Source organism: Podarcis gaigeae (assembly GCF_964106915.1).
Source record: "Podarcis gaigeae genome assembly, chromosome: 5".
Lineage (NCBI taxonomy): Eukaryota > Metazoa > Chordata > Lepidosauria > Squamata > Lacertidae > Podarcis > Podarcis gaigeae.
In genome coordinates this window covers 49,587,756-49,606,726 of record NC_139681.1, presented here as the reverse complement: position 1 = coordinate 49,606,726, position 18,971 = coordinate 49,587,756, and the positions used below count along the sequence as shown (strand labels likewise).

Here is an 18,971-nt window from a genome sequence, read left to right as displayed (position 1 = left end):
CCAAGGTATGACTGTAATTTGAAGGCCAGGGGCCCAGGGAGGAAAACAACAACTGTATATATGTACAGGAAGAGCACAAGGGCCAATCCTTATGTCCATTAGCTGGCCCAAGAATTGACAGGGGAGATTTCCATTGGGATCTACAGAAATCTCTCTCAAAGAATGTGGGGAGCGGTGTAGGTGAGTGTGTGAGAAATAGATCCTGCCCTTAATATTTTGATACACTGTATTCATAGTATTATTTCAGTGCTATTTATTTAAACAAAATTTTTGATGTAATTGGGTAAAAGGTTACATAGCTACTTCATGTGCATATTCTTAAAGGTGGAGGGGTTTCCTATTGGTTTTATCTCATGAACTTCTTAGAGTCAAGAAGTGAGTACTTTGTATTCAATTGTGCTTGCGTGTCAAGTTATTAAGTGAAATGAGGGGAAATATGAGCCATCACATAAAAATAATATAAAATAGCATATATATAATTTACCGTCTTGATAAAAGATCTTTCTTTTTCTTCCCAAACTTTTTCACCCAATTCAAATGTGCAATGAATAGATACTTCTCTCTCATAGGATCCAAAAATAAGTAATCTGCAACACAAGAATATCAGTAGCATTAACACAAACATATATTTTAAGCCATCATTCATTGTTTGTAATTGGTTTAACATTTGCCCATATTAAGGAACCCCTTAAAATATTAAATAACTTGAATGTATAGCTAAGCCCACATGATTCTACTTGACAAATGTAGCACAAGTAACATCAGAAGTTTTATAAAGCACTTGCCCCCTCTAGTGGGAAAGGAGGATACATGAACTTGTTCAGATGCAGTTTCTCAATTTCTCAAAAACATAACATGCACACTGAAGTAGGCAGAAAGTTGAATCTTGCACTATTACTACATATGTAAGGGTTGACAATACATTTTAAATTTGAATTGCTATCTAAAGATCTGCTTGACAGAGTTACTCATTTTTGCTCAAGAAGTGCTAAGGCAGTACTTCTATACAAATTTACATGGCAGTAAACCACAGTGAACACAGCAAGCACTTGATTGCACCATTAATACTTAAGCATGAAGCAGTGTTACAGTTACAGTCTATTCCTACTCCATTTAGAACACCAACAAAATGAAAAAAGGTATTCTTCATTTGAAATACATTTTCGAAGATACAAAAAAAAAGAAGATAGAAAAAAAAAGAAAAGAAGAAAATGTGCTAATAGAAGCTGCGAGCAACAACTCCTAATCGTCTTTGTAATTAGCAGAGAAAAGCAAACTAATGTAAAGGAACACATATTTAGGAATTAATTTTAAATAGTGTTGGTTAACAAACTCATTTTATTTTTAAGAGCTACAGTCCCATTCCACAATCCACAAGGGAAATCCAATGGAAGACATTCAGTGAAACCAGACATGCAGAGAGTACCAAGAACATACCTTGAACATTCTATTAAGGAAACTTTCAGTCGTCCTTCAGTTAGTGAAAAATTTTGTATACTGAGATTCCAATCTCTAAATTCTTCAGGTGGCACAACTTGAAATGGAAAAAACGGCTTGAACCTAGTCAAAATATATGTATAAATAGGTTAAAAACTTTCCCCCATAGGTGAAAAAAGCATACAAAATTTACACACTGCAACAAAGAGAAGAAAGGTCTGATTGTAAGAACAAAGCAACTGCGTAAGTAACACTATACAATACAGTGGTATCTCGGGTTACATACGCTTCAGGTTACATACGCTTCAGATTACAGAAATAGTACCTCGGGTTAAGAACTTTTCTTCAGGATGAGAACAGAAACCGTGCTCCGGCGGCGCGGCAGCAGCAGGAGGCCCCATTAGCTAAAGTGTTGCTTCAGGTTAAGAACAGTTTCAGGTTAAGAATGGACCTCCAGAACGAATTAAGTACTTAACCCGAGGTACCACTGTATGTTGAATTGAAAATTAACATGATTTTTTCAGATTTGTTTAAGAAATATATGAAACAGTTATCAATTGGAAACTTGATTTAAAACAGTCTTTTTTCTTGCCAATTTAAATCACTGATTAAAATTAATCTACCCAGCTCCTACCCTCTTCCCAAACTTTCCCCCCATAGGTCACTTGAAAATTGCTGAGTGTCATGTTGGACCATTTGATGTTTATTCTGTCTGTTGTAGAAATTGTAATGTGCTGTGCTAGGTGCTGTATCATTTTTAATTGTATTTTTATTACTTTTTATTTCTTATACAGTGGTACCTCAGGTTACAGATGCTTCAGGTTACAGACGCTTCAGGTTACAGACTCTGCTAACCCACAAATAGTACCTCGGGTTAAGAACTTTGCTTCAGGATGAGAACGGAAATCGTGCTCCGGCGGCATGGCAGCAGCAGGAGGCCCCATTAGGTAAAGTGGTGCTTCAGGTTAAGAACAGTTTCAGGTTAAGAATGGACCTCCAGAATGAATTAAGTTCTTAACCCGAGGTACCACTGTATTGTATTGTATTTTATTGTATTACAATTTGAATACATTGAAGTTCAAAGAACTCAAATATTAAGTGTTCTTCACAGACACACTGTGGACCACTGTTTGCCAATCCCTGCAATAAGGTATTTGCCTGACATGCGGATTGGAACTGAATGGCCATGTCCCTATCGCCAGATGTTGAGGCTGGCTTTTGTTGCAACAGCAAAAGCCACTTTTTACCCTACTGAAACTAAAGTCAGCCAGCCTATTCATGTTATAAATTAATGATTTGCAAATATCTGTTTCTTCCATCAATATATTTTGGGATCCCTAAAATCTCCTTTGGGCCTGGAAGTTCCAGAGGCTCAGACAAAGTTTCCAAGTTATCCACAGACGTTCAATTTTTACTGAGTAACAAGTTGCATATGGCTTGCCTCCTCAAGACACCTTATTCTTTATACTCTATGGTTTGAAGTTGGCTTGTTTCAGTAATCTATCTTTAAGACTAACCACAGTTTAGTTTGGTTCAGACCCACTCTAGTCATGGTTCGGCACTAAAATTGCCCTGGTTGATGACTTATTATGAGAGAGACAGAGAGTGTGCAACCTTGTAGATCCTCATTTATCTCTCAAAAGCTTTTTGATACCACTGACCCTATGTGTCCTTTTGGAGGTTGAGGATTGGAGGCACTGTGATATGGTGGGTGTTTTTCCAGCAGGGCTGTCTCCAGACAATAAACATTGGGAGACTTCTTCTAGGTGCCTTGACAGATAAGCAGAAGAGTCCTGCAGGGTTTTATTCTGTTCCCACTGCTGTTTAATGAAACCATGGTGAGAGCTATTGAGGAAGTATGGAGCATAGCATCACCAATATACTGATGAAACGTGACTCTATTTTTCCATAAGCCAGTCAGATGGTATAGGTGCTGGTGTGTGTGGCTTCAATGGCTAAGAGTGTCTATCAGCATTTATGGCTAGTTTGCCAGCTATGGTCATTCCTAGACCAGGATAGCCTAGCAGCCCATGCCCTAGTAACCTTCTAATTAGATTACTCTAACATGTTCTACAAGGGACTGCCTTTGAATACTTGAAAGCTGCAGCTAGTGTAAAATAGAGCTGCAAGGATTCTAAGTGGTGTTGCACTTATTGCCAAATGTTACTGGGATCAATTCAGGGTGTTTGTTAGCTTATAAGCAGGCTTGTGCAGAAGTGGAAGCAGCCGGGTACACTTGCCCTGGGCCTCAGAGGGACTAGGGACTGACTGCTTTTTTGAGTTTATAAATTTGTTCTAACGAAATTCATGCCCTGGGCCTCAGATGTCTGCCCTATAAGTCCCAAAGAACTTGGAACCCAAATACTTGAAGGAGTGCTTCTGCCTATATCAGCCTGCCTAGCCATTGGATCTCATTGACAGCTTAGCTCAGCAGTGATTCTAGAGAGGGCTTTCTCTGTAGTGCACACATTTATTGAACTGCCCCATCCGAAAGGTGCATAATGTACCTTCACTACTGTAATTCTGGTGCCAACCAGACAGCATTTTGCCCAGGCCTTCACAGAATACTGAACAAAACAGAATCTCTGGATGAGATCAGCCACAAGAAAAGCAATCAGTTTACTGCAGCTATACATCTCATTTTAATTGTGTAGTTGTATTAATTATTTGGAAGACTGATTTAGAATTTGTTTTATTGCTGTTTTAATGTGCAATTGTAAACTGCCCTAATGGGCAGTATGAAATTGGTTTTTTTTAATATAACAACAACAACAACCTGTGGTTAGTTAAAAATGAAAGCGAAAGCTTCTATTCTCTTTAGAACTGAACAGGCAGTTGAGCGAGGAGTACACAAGCTGAGATTCACCTGGGCTTGTTCATGTAATGATAAATCCAGTGTTTAACCATAGCTTATTGTTACAACCAGATGCAGCCAAGTAAATGCCAAGATAAAATTACTATAGACTTCTATCCTTCTAAGCGGAGTTCACATTAATTTGCTCACCTTTGCATACATAAAATGTTAATGGATGCAGATACTAGCATGCTAGTATCTTAATGTATACAATACTAGCATGCTAGTATTGGAATAACTGCTGAAAAATAGTTTTTTTCAACAAGAACAGCATAAAGAAATAAAATAACTCCTAACACATTCTAATCAGAACTATCTGTCAATGTTCTGCCACTGAAATTATGAGTTTATGTGTGTCCTTTCACTGACCTCTATGACAAGGGGAATATCAAATGACAGGATTGCACAACAAACCCTTATGATCTCCAGAGGGGCAGCTGTGTTAGACTTAAAGACTAACAAATTTTACAATGGTATCATTTTATTATGCCATTCAGAACAATTTCCTCCTTATCATGTGGGATAGTGTTTTCCGAAAAGCAAACTTGTACTGGAAATAATTAGTACAAGTTATTTTTGTTAGGAGCTAATGTTTATACACTATTACCAAGACAGTAAGTTTATAACACAGACTTCTACTATGGCCTGGCATATACAATATAACTATTGCAATACATTTTACACCCAGCAGATCTGATAACTGATCATATGGCTACATTTGCTGCAGATACAAATTTCACCAGTGCTGCAGAACTACAGTGCTCTACTCTAACCAAGGGTGCAGATGTTTGTCTGCATTCACAATGCAGTTTACAGAACCTTGTCAAGATACCCATTGCATATTATTTAAGTTTAAAAGTAAAGAGAGCAGAATGGAATTTGGCATGTTTTTCAATACGGAACTCCCCAAAATAAATAACTGCCCCATGAAGCAGCTTGTTAATTCAATTTAAAACAATTCTCAAGCTCAGCATAATTTAAAATTGGATTTTCTTGAGAGAAAGAAGATTTGCAACTTTAGGCAGATCCATTTTCCACCAGCAAAAGATACAGAACCTGTTCTACAGCTAGGTTTAGCTGAACTGTAGCACCCATTTTAAATTTGTAAGATACGACCAGTCAAAACTTCAGTAATGTGTGTCAATAATATATTATATAAATACATGATTGTTTCAAGAATAAGCAGGCTTCAACAAATCCACTTGTCATGGTGAGTGCGGCACCACCCCTGAAGAGGATGACAAATGGTTAGTCTTTGTCATCAACTTCAATTTTCACCAACTTGAAAATTCTTTAAATTTGCCCACCCTCCTAGAAGATTAATACAATTTTGGGAAGAGGTTAACCCAGCTACCATCTGCCAAACCTACAAAACTGGGTAGGGCTGAATACTTCAATCAAGCACTATCTTAAATAGAATAATGATCTATAGCTTATTATTGCATTTTCATCCCATCCTTCCAAAGTGATCAGACTGGTGCACTTGAACTAACATATTTTATACTCAAAACAACCCTGTGATGTAAGTTAAACCTCAATACAATAACTGGTCCAAGGTCACAGAATGAGCTTCATGGCAGAGTAGAATATGAAAAGAATCTCTCCAGCCCTAGTCCCTCTAGCGAATACATAAGACAGATGTTGCGCAATCCTCTTCATAATTATTTATACATGAAAGTTATACTCAGAAAGTTCTGAGTTAAATAGAGCTTCTTAATTAAATGTACTTAGGATTGCTTTCATTTTTAATTTCTAAGGTATGACCAGTTAAAACTTCAGTAATGTGTGGCAACATCATTATATAAACAAGCATAGCTTCCTAAATATATCTGTTATTTTTAGCTGCCACCAGGAAAGATGCTTGCCATCATCAGACTATAAAAATAAAACGATTTCTCTTATCCTTTTGAGAGAGAGATTCAGCATTAAACTTTCTGTCTCATATTTTCAACACACAACACCTTTGAAAACCTCTTAAGTTGTTGAGTTCTTAAAATAAGTCATCGAAAACAGTAATTTAGTGCTGCCAATTTAACCTTAACTAAAGGCTAAAAATTGAATGCATGTGTCCCAATGAATTTAGTGGTGTTTATTCCCAGGTAACAGGAATAAAATCAGGCTATAACAACAGTTATTGCAGTTATTAACTGTTGGCTAGCTGCTTATATATCCTACCATAGTGAGGAAACATTGCAGAAGCAGTATGTAAAAACGCATAAAACTTAAAATAGACTCTTGTTACTTCTTCTTTCACACAATCTTTAAGTAACATATAGTAAAATGATCTGTGTCCTTGACTGACACCCCTGACCATTATCAAGTTACAAAGATGTTTCTGCTGAACAGACGTTTGGAGGTTTGCTGAATGTATCTTCTAAACGTACGTCTGACTACTTTCAAGTTATGAAAATACTATCTTCCCATTACTGTCATAAGAACAAATGTAGGAAGAAATTTGAAACAGCCCTAAAAAGTACATATACAAATACATGTGAACAGGGCTTTATGTGGAGAGGAAAGAAGCAGCCACAAGGAGCTGCTGTTTAGAGCGGCGAAGTGGGGGAAATTTAAAACAGAATTATTACAAAATCTCCACACACCCCTCCAGCAGCTTTCCCTCCTTGAAAGGTTCCATATAAAAGTTTACAAGAGTACTTAGGCATTGCTACTCACACTTCCATTGTGGAAATTAAGTTTGGAGAAAGATATGATTTGGAGTAGATGGCTGGCGGGGAAAGGGGTTAAGTACATACACAAAAACACCCCAGTCAGATTTCAGAGGGTGCTTTTCATTTTTAAGAACACATATTTGCATGTGATATGCAGTTGCCCCTCACAGACAAGAGGGAATATTTCCCCGGTTTTAAGACACGTGTTGTGACAAAGATGTGAAATAAAACCAAGTACTCCATTACTGCTCTTGCCATCTCAATTTAAAATGCTGCAGTGACTAGAAGCAATAACTGGCAGAATTCTCTCTTCAATGCAGTTCTTAAAGGCACAGGAGATCTGGCACCCCGTGACCTCTTGGCTCCCTCACCCACATCCCCAATGCTTTTCCTTTGGCCTCTTGGCTCCTATACTTGCCTTTCCCTCAGGATCATATATTTCACCCTGCTTTTCTTCATTTGCCTAGCCTCTGGGCACTCTACTTCATACATTCCCTATCCTCCCAGGCCTTCTCTCAGTCAGCTTAGCTCACCCCATACAGCTTTTCTTTCAATAAAGTCTATGGGGTTCTATACCCAGACAGACAAGTATTCCTTTTTATAACTTAGACAGTGAACCTTTTGTTGCCAAGTTCTTGGTTCTCTGAGGAGTTAGAATGTTCTGTGCCATCACACAAGCTCATCTGATGTCCAAGGCATCATCACAAGAATCATGTTATAACAGACACCAATTATGTTCAGTTTAATTTGTATGATATATAACTGTCTCAAAGTAAAAAACGTAAACTATATTTGTAACTTATGCTTTCTGGAATATACACTGGCAATTTTTAGAATGCAGGAAGATAGAGGATTAACATAATGGTTCCCAGAAAGAATATTCTCCAGTTACCCAAAGTTTACTTGAAAATATTAATAATTATTCCGCAAAATAATTACCTTTTACTGTTGTATCTGTAATGCAGAAATGTTACAGAAGCTCTAACAAAGGCAAAGGAGAAACAATATGCAAGAGTATACTATTGAGATAGACAAATCTGAGGAAATATGTTGATAAATGGTCAGAATGAGGATTCACATTATTCATTCTTTCCTAAACACCATAGGTGCCACATAAAATGGTTATGTCATATTCCGAAAGATAAAGAATTCCACTGGGAAACTGTTAGCATCCTGCAAACCTAATCTAAGAACCAAATTGCAAAAAAAGTATATTTCAATTTAAAATTACCATACCTGCAAGTTAAAATTTCTCAAGTGAAACAAAAAAGTAAAGAATTCCGCTCCTTTTATGTAACAGACTAATGTCCTTATTATATACAGAGCTCCCTTACTGATTTAGCTATGTTAAGCAGATTAGGTATCTAATGGATGAACTCGCAAGACCTTGAATTAGGAAACACAGCAGCTGGCAGATTTTTCATATTACTTATGTGGAAATAACTTCTCATAAAAGCAGGTGTGTGAAAAGCAGAACTCAATGCTTTAGTTGCAAAGCACTTTTTGAAATGCATGTAGCAAATATTTTTTATTATTATTAGTGTAAACCAAGCCTCAATAAAAGTTCCCCAGGCAATGAATAGTATACAATAAACCACAGAACTGTCCCCCCCCCAAAACAAGAAACAATACAACTATAATTGTCATAACTATGATAAAAAATAACCACCAGCAGCTTAGATTATCATTATGCAGTACCGATGTGACCATCTTATAAACCTCTGAAGGCCAGGTGGAGCAGATGCTTCAATTCCCTCTGATGTCTTTTCATCACCTGAAGATGCATCTCCAGTTGGAGAAAAACCCATAATCAGGGAGCCATATTGAGAGGTTAAGTATTAAGGGTCAACAAAGATAGGCCTAAGAAAGGAGACAGAAACAACACTGCCTATATGGTGGCCCTGGACAAAACAGCCATAGTGACAGAGGCTGCAAAATTACCCATACTAATTCAAAACAGGGGACGCGGGTGGCGCTGTGGGTAAAACCTCAGTGCCTAGGACTTGCCGATCGTATGGTCGGCGGTTCGAATCCCCGCGGCGGGGTGAGCTCCCATCTTTCGGTCCCAGCTCCTGCCCACCTAGCAGTTCAAAAGCACCCCTAAGTGCAAGTAGATAAATAGGTACTGCTTTATAGCGGGAAGGTAAACGGCGTTTCCGTGTGCTGCGCTGGTGCTGGCTCGCCAGAGCAGCTTCGTCACGCTGGCCACGTGACCCGGAAGTGTCTCCGGACAGCGCTGGCCCCCAGCCTCTTAAGTGAGATGGGCGCACAACCCTAGAGTCAGACACGACTGGGCCGTGCGGGCAGGGGTACCTTTAGCTTTACCTTTAATTCAAAACAAACAGCAAGCCTCTACTATAAGCTTGTAATAGTAAATGTAAGATAAAGGTAAAGGACCTCTGGACTTTATAGCACATGGATGGATGCATATTGTAAGATCTGAGAGCTGGAAAACCAAATGCAATTAGGAAGGCTGTTTTGAAGCATTACTCTTCTACAGGAGGTCCCACAGGCCCAAGGGATTGTTTCTCAATATAGGCATTCTTGCTAATTATATATACTTCATTTCCACAAGTCTTTTTCCATGGGAATGGAGCACCTTTGCTAAAAATTAATATTTAGATTATTTTTTTAAAAGTAACCTAAAGAGAGGGCATGATGAAAGTTATTAAAATTATGATTTGTGTGGGCAAAATAAAACAAGGTAAGTTTGTCTCCTACCTTCTTAAAACTTGGATGAACTTAGGATCATCCAAAGAAGTTTAATGGTGGAGATTCAGGAAATAAAAAAAATAATTTCTTCTCACAGTGTGTAAGAAATTAAATGAAGTCACTGCTACAAGACACTGTAATGACCAGTGTTAAGCTATTTTGTAAAGAGTATTAAACAAATACATGGAAGGTGTCTATCAAAGACAGGCCTCCATGTTCAGATGCAGTATGCCACCGAGTATCAGCAGTTGTGGAGCAACAAAGGCAGTGCCCTATTCCCTTCATACCCTACCTGTGAGAAACAGAGATGCACTAGGTTAGCAGCTATGGGAAAGTGGATGCTGGACTAGATTAACTATTAGTCTGCCCTAGAAAGTATCTACTTAAACTCTTAACTTTTCCTTCCACAGCTAGCAATTATACCCATCTACTGATTTATTTGTGGAACCTTCTTGTAGTACTGCACAAAGCTGGGGAGACTGTCTTTACCTGCAAACATCTAATCAGTAACAGCCTCAAAATCTGTGTTGGCTGCATTTGTGTATCTACCACTTGAATGGACATCATTCAACATGCAAATTCACCAAACAGATGTTAGAGAGTAAACCAGTCACCTTCAATGCAACAGTTGTTTGCCCCAGAGAACAGTGTCCCCATTAAAAGAATGTTCTAATTCTTTTTCAATTGCTAATACTTACTAGAACAAAATGCAAAACAAAGAACAAGCAATAGACTATTTACTGTTTTATGTCCATATTGCCAGTTAATACCTATATTGTTTGTTTGTTCTGTTTATATACCACCCTTCAGACAGAGTTGGTTTTCAGAATAAAAACACAAAAAATACATAACTTAATAACAAACAATGTATCTGCAGCTTGAGGTCAAAGTTGCCTTCCCCAGTATGGTGTCATCCAGACATTATGAGCTACAGCTCTCATCATTCCTAACCATTTGCCATGCTTGCAGGGATTTGAAGTCCAAAACAACAGGAGAGCAGCACATTGGGAAAAGCTTCATTACCTGAACCTTATTTGTCCTATGCATGGGTGATTAGAAATGTTAAAGTACCTTGTTTTTGTACTCTACATTACTTTATCCTTTCCAGGACTTCTAATTCTTGACATACTTTAATAGCTTTTTTAAAACAATAGCATTTCATATGCTCTGAGCAAAACAGCTATTTTTCTTCATCTCTGAAAGATCCCTTCATCGTTTTCATTTAAGTACCTCTTTGAAAAGGAGTAATTACCACACCACTTCTTTTCAAATCTTATTAATTAGTAAATAGGCTGCCTATTATTGTTGTTCTGTCCTTCAGTCATACACTGGTAGGAAGTACTATTCCCAAATATCTGGAAATGACTTGACACCAAGGTGACACCTTGCCAAAAAAGAGAAGAATAATTTGGACAAATGTCAAAGCCTTGGGGTTGATCCAGCTGGGTCAACACATTACAACTCAGGCATACTTCTTACTGAGAAGATTGATCAGCGTGTATTACTTCAGCCTGCAAGAAATACCATAAAAAATGTCTAGCACATTTATGTTTTAGTCTAACCTTTATCCCGATATGCTAGTTTTCTAGTTACCAAAAGCAAGGCTGCAATATGTAATTATCCAATTAATCAAATATCCATTTTGATTGGTTGAAAAAGGTGCCCATGATCAATAAGGCATCAGGTGCCAAGACCCAAACCAATGGATTCAAGTTACAAAAAAAGGAGATTCTGACTAAATATCAAGAAGAACTTTCTGAGAATAAGCGCTGTTTTTACAGTGGAACATACTCCCATGAGAGGTGAGGGTCTCTCCTTTCTTGGAGATTTTAAAGCAAATGTTGAACTGTCATCTGTCAAGTATTATCTAGTTGAGATTCCTGCCTTGCAGGGTACTGGACTAGATGACCCCCGGGATTCCTTCCAACTCTACAATTCAACTTAGAATCATAGCATCATAGATTTGGACAGATTCTATGATTACACAAACAGTACTTAAAACCTGCAAATGCCACCTTAGAAAAGGATTCCCTCCTCTTTAAATATCTAGTTTGATTATCACTTTAATACTATCCAAGTTCAATATTATTATAATTAAATCATGTTTAACTAAATCTAGGCCACAGCATCAGAATACAAAAACATAAAAAATCAGGAAAACTTTTAAACAAGGGAGAAGTTCTATCAACAGAACCAATTGAAGGATATAAGAAAAACAAAAGAAGCCAATTTTAGCTTCACTTGATTTAGAGATGAAAAATATCAAATCAGAGCCAATATTGTTACGAAGCAGCTATTAATATTCTAACTCCTTTATTTTTCGTCTAGGGAGAAGCTGTTTTTAAAAACAGATATGCACTAGATACGTTTTTAAAATACAAGATGTGCCATGTGAGAAAAGGCTCTTATAACCACAAAGTTACATTTTAAAAACCAGTCTAAATTTGGGATTATAGTTCAAATTAGAGACTTGCTAGCTGAAACAGTACATCATTCCAGTAGGGGTTTATTAATACTCCAGAAAGCACCTGGAAGATTGCCTGACCAGCATCAGATTATAATAGACCTGGAATCTGCATACTACAAACAGAGAGAACAACAATAGCTAGATCTGTGAAAAATTAACTTTTAACCTTTGGTACTAGCAAAACCTATTGGACCCAGTGGCCATATTTCAGTTAATGAAAACACCAACATATGTAATAATCACAGATCAATTTTGTCACCAGGAACAAGATAAACTCCTATGAGGAACCAAGATCTGTGCTTTCCAAAATCACTAGGAAAATAGAAAGTTGTATCATAAAGTAAAGACCAGAGTTGTCTCTCCCTTTTCCATTTCAGTCTTTTTGGCATTTAATTCAACTGTGAGAATGGAAGTGGAAAGTCTTTTTACGATATTTCAGTGTTTTGGGTTCTTCAGCCAAAATTTCCAGCTTAATTTAAAAAAAAATGAAGCAAGAAGGAACAGCAACCCTAGCCAATAATGTCCACTTATCTAGAAGCAAGTTCCACACACAACGGAACAGACTTCTAGGTAAATATGAAAAGGATTAAAATTTTGAAAAATAAAATAAAAAGCTGTCTATTTTCTGTCTATATTGAGGTATTATCTGATGAATAAAGGAGGTCACTTTTATACTGTGGTATATTCCAGGCTTGTTATGGAATAGCCATGCCTGTAAAGTTTAGCTGTTCAACTGTGGAACAGATTCCCATGAAGGGTGGTGGACCCTCCTTCCTTGGAGGTGCTTAAGCAGAGGTTGGATAGCCATCTGTCATGTATGATCTAGTTGAGATTCCTGGAATGCAGGGAGTTGGATAATGACGGGGTCCCTTCCAACTCTACAATTCTATGATTTTATAATTCTGTGGTATCAGTGATTTACTGCCAGTTAGGCCCTACTAAATTTTCTCTACCAATATCCATTGGTTAAAATCCACTGTAATGCAAGGTATTCACTCACACAATGAGGATTCTCTCCTCCCTCTGCACCCCACACTCAAAATCTTCCTGAATCTTCCAATATTCAGCTTCATTAGATATCCAAAAATTCTGGCATTATGAGGGAATTTTTCCCTCTATTGACTTTCTATGTGCTATGCATAATTTTATATGCTTATTTCATGTCGCCTCTTACTCATCTAAACTGAAATTCCACAAAAGCAAAACTTACACCATTTGTTCAATTGCAGAATACTTTGTAGTGTGCAAACAACACAATCACTCCAATGATTAGTTGAATACTGCAAGGCACTCCCACCCCTGAATGAGGGAGCCTGCTTCCTCTCCAAGGGGATCAGGCTGATGGAAACAGAATCTTCTAGTGCTCAGAAACACATGCTATGTGAAAAACCATCCAACATCTCCCAGCGCCTTGCATGGTAGCTACTATTGCATTTAGAATAAAACCAAGTGCTTTATTATTAAACATTATAAAGTTCTAAACTTAGTATTTGGGATTGAGATATGTAGGATATCTCAAAATTGGTGTTTTTAAAATGTATGGGCACACATCCACAATCTAACATTAAGCTGAAATACCTTGTACAATTAATGATAAAGATGGTAAAGGGAAAGGAAGGAAGAAGACAAGTAACCACTCCTTTCAGGACAAGCTCAACACAGAAAAATATTTTCTACCTGCATTAGTGGTTAAAAGACAAAACCAAAAGCTGTGAAAGGCAGCTGATCTGTACTAAATATCAACAGAGTACATAATCTTTTGAACATGGCGTGGGTGTTTTAAAGTGTTAGAAGAAAAGGGTGTAGCCAAGGGGTGTCAGTGAACAGACAACAACTTTTCTCTTTCTTCTGCTACTTTATACAAAGTCATTTTCCCAACAGAGACTATCTACAAAATAAGAGAGCATTAAAACCATGCCTCTTAAAAATTCTAGCAAGTTTATGTAGTTTACCAAAACAAAAAAAAAACCCATGCTTCCAATTTGTAAACAGGGTTCCATAAATACACTCACCTGTTTGCCAGTTGCAAGCATCCCTGCACCAAACACCCAGCACAAAAATATTCCCACCCCAAGTTGTCCATAAATAGAAGAATACCAAGAGGAAACACAGAGAGTCCTCCATTCCCAGAGTTCTCTGCAGGTCAAAGAGTACCAAAGAGTGAGTGAGATGTTATTTACATCTCTTGCAAGAGAGAGAATATTAGTTATTTTCCCTAACTAGAGAGGAAAGACATGAAGTTTCTTTCCTTCCAGAAAGGCTTTTGCAAATCAGAGTAGAAAGGGATTTCATAGGCCACCTAGTCCAACCCCCAGCTAGATCCAGGAAATCCAGAGCAAAAGCATCCCCAACAGATGACCAGTCTCTACTTGAAGACCTCCCGCAAAAGAAAGCCCAACCATATACCCCAGATAACTGATTGGTTTCATGTTCTTACCACTAAAAAGTTTTTCCTAACATGCAACCCAAGTCTAACTTAACATGCAACACTCTGGTAACTTAAGCCCATTATATATGCTCTTGCTCTGGGATAGCAGAGAACTATGTAACAGCTGTTCAGTATTTATGCTTGACAAATCTATGTTGGCTTCTACTAACCACTGCGTGTTGTCAAGATTTATGCTTACAAATTTGTCCCTATCTAATCTGTTCAAGTATCTTTCCTGGTAGCAAAAGCAGTCTAATCTTCCTTTTTTCTGAGAACTGGACCAACATTTGGCTATCTCCAGTCCTTGCCTACTCTCAAGGATATCTAACAGATGATACAGATAGGTAGCCATGTTGGTCTGCCATAGTCAAAACAAAAAAAATTCCTTCCAGTAGCACCTTAAAGACCAACTAAGTCAGTTCTTGGTATGAGCTTTCGTGTGCATGCACACGTATCTGAAGAAGTGTGCATGCACACGAAAGCTCATACCAAGAACTGACTTAGTTGGTCTTTAAGGTGCTACTGGAAGGAATTTTTTTTGTTTTAACAGATGATAGACAGAGATTCCGAGAATACATCAGCAGCTTCTTCTAGTACCCAAGAATGCAATACATCTGGTCCTAAAAACCAGAACTCTTTTAAGGTAGCTAGGCATTTTCTGACCAATTCCTCTTCTATCTTAAATTGCAATCCTGACCCTTAACTACTGTCGCAACGTCACATACAGTTCCCCTTTTAGGAGAAAACAAGAGGCAAAAGGGTATTAAGTAGTTCCTTCTCTAACATTTCATCATCCTTACAATGAAGCAGGCCTAGTTACCTTCCTCTTTCTTAAACCATAGAATCCATTTCATTACATAGTATGCCAGCCTTGGTTTTCCTATCACTGCTCTAACAGGTCTGGGTATGCATCTGTATTTGCCCTCTGTGACGACCTCTCCTTCCTTTCATTTTTTCTAAGTCTCGGGGGGGGGGGCGGTTTTTAATTCATCACCAAACTTTTTGGTCAGCAGCATCAGCTCTTTACATTTTGCCTCATATTTTTCTCCCATTAGAATTGTGATTTGCCTTTAGTAACTTCTTCACTTCATGAACTCCCACTAGTCTTGGGCTCCTTTCTTTATTAGTATATCTAGCCATGGAATCCTACCTAGCATTTCTCTGAGCTGATTAAATCCAGCTTTCCTGAAATCAAAGGAACATGTTTGGCTCTATTCACCTTAAGCTTTCCACATGATCAAGATTTCCAGCAGACTGGAAGAAAACAGCAGTGAGTTACTGCTTGCACTTTGTTCAAAAACAACAACAGAATAAGGGGCACCATGAGGTGTGGAATGGGGGAGTGGGGTCAGCAGTACAACTAAATAATAGCTTTGATAAGACAAACCAAAAATCTGTAGACCTATGCATATGTATACAAACCATTTCATCTTCTAAAAATGCCACCTTCAGAAGGCATTTTTGCGAATGTTATCATCACTGTTGTTATTACCGTGTTTCAAATACTACTACACAATGTTTACTAAGAGTAAGTCAATAGAAAGTTTTCCTTCCAACAATTACCCAAACTATAATGGTGAGTAAAGTATAGCTTTGCTCCAGTTAAACCCAAAGCACCTTACCTGATTTTATAATGAGGTAAAGTATGTTTGCGCCTAATGACTTTCTTGAACTGGCTGACAATGATGGAAGTAAGTTGTGGCAAGGGCCTTCCTTCAAACTGTGACTTGACTTCAAGACCAATCACAGGCTCATCGACAAAGGCGAAAGACCAGTGAGTGAAGGGCAAGCGGGTGAAGACCAGCCTCACCCGACCCACCACCCTAGAGATCTTGGCAAAGAGATATGCCGACTTGCCAAAGACAAGGTCGGCATCAATGGCCAAGTGGAAGCCACCGTTGTACTCAACGTCCACCTCAAAGTCTAGTTCCTCGGGGCATCCTTCCTCGCTACAGGTCACCGGCCTTAGGATCTTGATGTTCTTGAAAACGGGCACAACGTTCCCAAAGGCAACGTCTCTCAAGCTGAGCCCCTCCAGCACCTTGCCTGTCACCTTTGTCTGGAGCAGCTCCTCAAACTCCACCTTGATCTTCCTGGTGACCCAGTGCCTGACAAAGCCAGTGTCCTTGAGCTCCCTGAAGAGAAAGAGACAGATGGCATTGAGCCAGTAGAGGGTCTCCTCGGTGAACTCCACCACCGAGCTAGAGGAGGAGTCCGAGTGAGTGCCCTGGTCATTTTTGGAAGGGGACTGGCTGGGGGGCACGCTGCGGGAGCCAGCCCCCTCTTGCACCCCGCCGCCGCCGCCGCCAACGAAGCCGGCGAAGTACTCCTTGAGGCTGGTGTCGGGCACTGCCCGGGTGGTGTAGATGCCGGTGTTGGGCGCCGAGGACGGCCCCTCGGGGGCTTCGGGCTTCCTCCGGTAGAAGAGCAGGATCTGGCACAGCAGCGTCAGGCAGGAGCCCAGCAGAGCCGACAGCAGCATTCCATACACCGACAGCATCGCCTCAGCGCCTCTCGCCGCCCCTCACGCAGCCGCGCCGGCTCCCTGCGAGCCGCCTACCCCGCGGCCCTCGCCGCCTCACGCCGCCGGCGCCACGGCCAGCCCCGCTACCTCCATCTTGCGAGCAGCGGCTTGAGGGGAAACGGGCGCCGCCGCAACTCCGTCAAAAAACAAAAGCAACAACCCGGGGAGCTCGACGCAGCCCCCCCAACGCTCGCTCCCCTCAGCCGGCCCCAGACGACAAGCCGCCGCCGTATCCACAACTCCTTCCCTCCGTGGCCCGCTCCGCCTCACACAGCAGCAGCGGCCGCGGCATCCGGGTCTTTTCTCGTCTTCTCGCGTCCACCGCCCCCTTCCTGAGGAGAGACCAACTGCCACTTTTCTCCCTTTGGCTGCCCCGTCCCCTCTTCTGTCTGGATTGTGAAGGCTGGGGAGGTCCGGGAGTGGGTGGGTTACGTCATAGGCTACGCAGTCCCATACGCTGACCTCATAATACTGCGGAGGGAGGAGGGGGAAAAAAAGTAAGGCGGAAAAAATGAGATAGGAAGTGCGCGTGCGTGTTTGTTTCTGGCCCCTCCTCCTCCTCCCTTCTGTTGCTTTTGGTTCCCGCTACTCCCCCCGCCCGTCCGGCATGTTCTGTGTTCAAGGCTGGTTGAGAGGTTACTTAGTGTTTGTAAGGCAAAAGGGTTGAAAGTGTGAGGGTCCTTAAAGGCACCGCAAGAAGGAAACGTGATCGAAGCCTGGGCTGAATCCTGTCTCCACCAGGGGGATTGCGGAAGCGGTGTTTTCTTTATCAGCATAGGATGCAAGCGGTGTTCTAAGAATAACAACAGGGATTCTGAATTCGGACACGCGCGCACCCGCAACCCGCTTTGCTGGCCTGGATTTTATTTGCTGTCTTCCCACCTGGTCCACCGACAAAGACATTGCAACCAGCGCATTAGTTTATTGAATTTATAAGCCACTTCCCACAACAGAACGTCCCGAAGCGATAGAGTAAAACATACGCAAGCACATCAAAAATATAATTAGAGCAGAAGCATCAAATGCTTGGGTGCTACCCGAATGTCGTGGGAAACAAACGTCCTTTTTTTGTTTGCACTTCAACGGCATGCTCCTCCCATCCGCGTCGTTTTCCGATCTCCGTGAAAATCACTCCCTTTCTCCTGCTTTTAGTTCAGATTTAGACAACTACAGTACTACTGCCAAGAAAATGCATGAAAGTATTCTAGCCAAGATAACATTGGCACGCAGCTTATACTTCACTGAACATAACAGTTTCAAGCAAGAAGGTAGCCGGACCTTGAAGGATTGCAGTGACTTAAATATGCCGAATCAACACGAAGGATGGCTTTTGTAATGAAACAGACAAATCGAAAGGAACCTGTGAACTTTTTCCCCCATGCAAAAATAAGGGGAAGAGGGAGAGGAGCGGGAGTGGGTTTTGGGTGTGAAATTAGGCTCTTGTGAACATGACAAAATACCAAATCAAAGTCCAGCGGATGGGGGTTGCCTTTATTTACCTTTTTAAAACAAGGCCTTTAACCTTAAGAAACACGCAGAACTTGTATATTGCTTCATATATGCTGTTTACGGACCAGTTACACAATGCAACTGAATTAGGCACAGAATTCATTATGTTAAAGGGAAAAGAATAACAAACACAGGTTTTCCGATTTTCCATTAATGTTATCCAGATTCAAAAGTGCAATGGAGTATTAATGATTCAGAGTCACTGTTGTCCCTCTTTTCCTCTACAATAATGGTTATTGGATGGTATGAAAAACTACATGTCTCTGAGTGATGCTTTAAGATTGCAGTCCAAACAGCACCTACTTGAAATAGCTGAGCAACAGCAAGATTCCGGGGTCTTGGCACTTTGGGTAAAGAGTTTCTCTTTGAGG

General features: G+C 40.0%; 1 protein-coding gene across 1 annotated transcript in view; it reads right to left on the bottom strand.

Moving 5' to 3' along the window:
- The window catches only part of PDZD8 (PDZ domain containing 8), a 39,034-nt gene extending 20,571 nt beyond the window's left edge, over positions 1–18,463 (bottom strand). Inside the window, exons 1-3 of the mRNA XM_083741207.1 lie at positions 16,190–18,463; positions 1,438–1,560; positions 485–587 (exon numbers count right to left, since the gene is read on the bottom strand). Coding sequence (XP_083597333.1) covers positions 485–587; positions 1,438–1,560; positions 16,190–17,067 — 1,104 coding nt within the window. The 5' untranslated portion in view covers positions 17,068–18,463. The remainder of the gene's footprint in view (positions 1–484; positions 588–1,437; positions 1,561–16,189) is intronic.
- Positions 18,464–18,971: the final 508 nt, after the last annotated feature.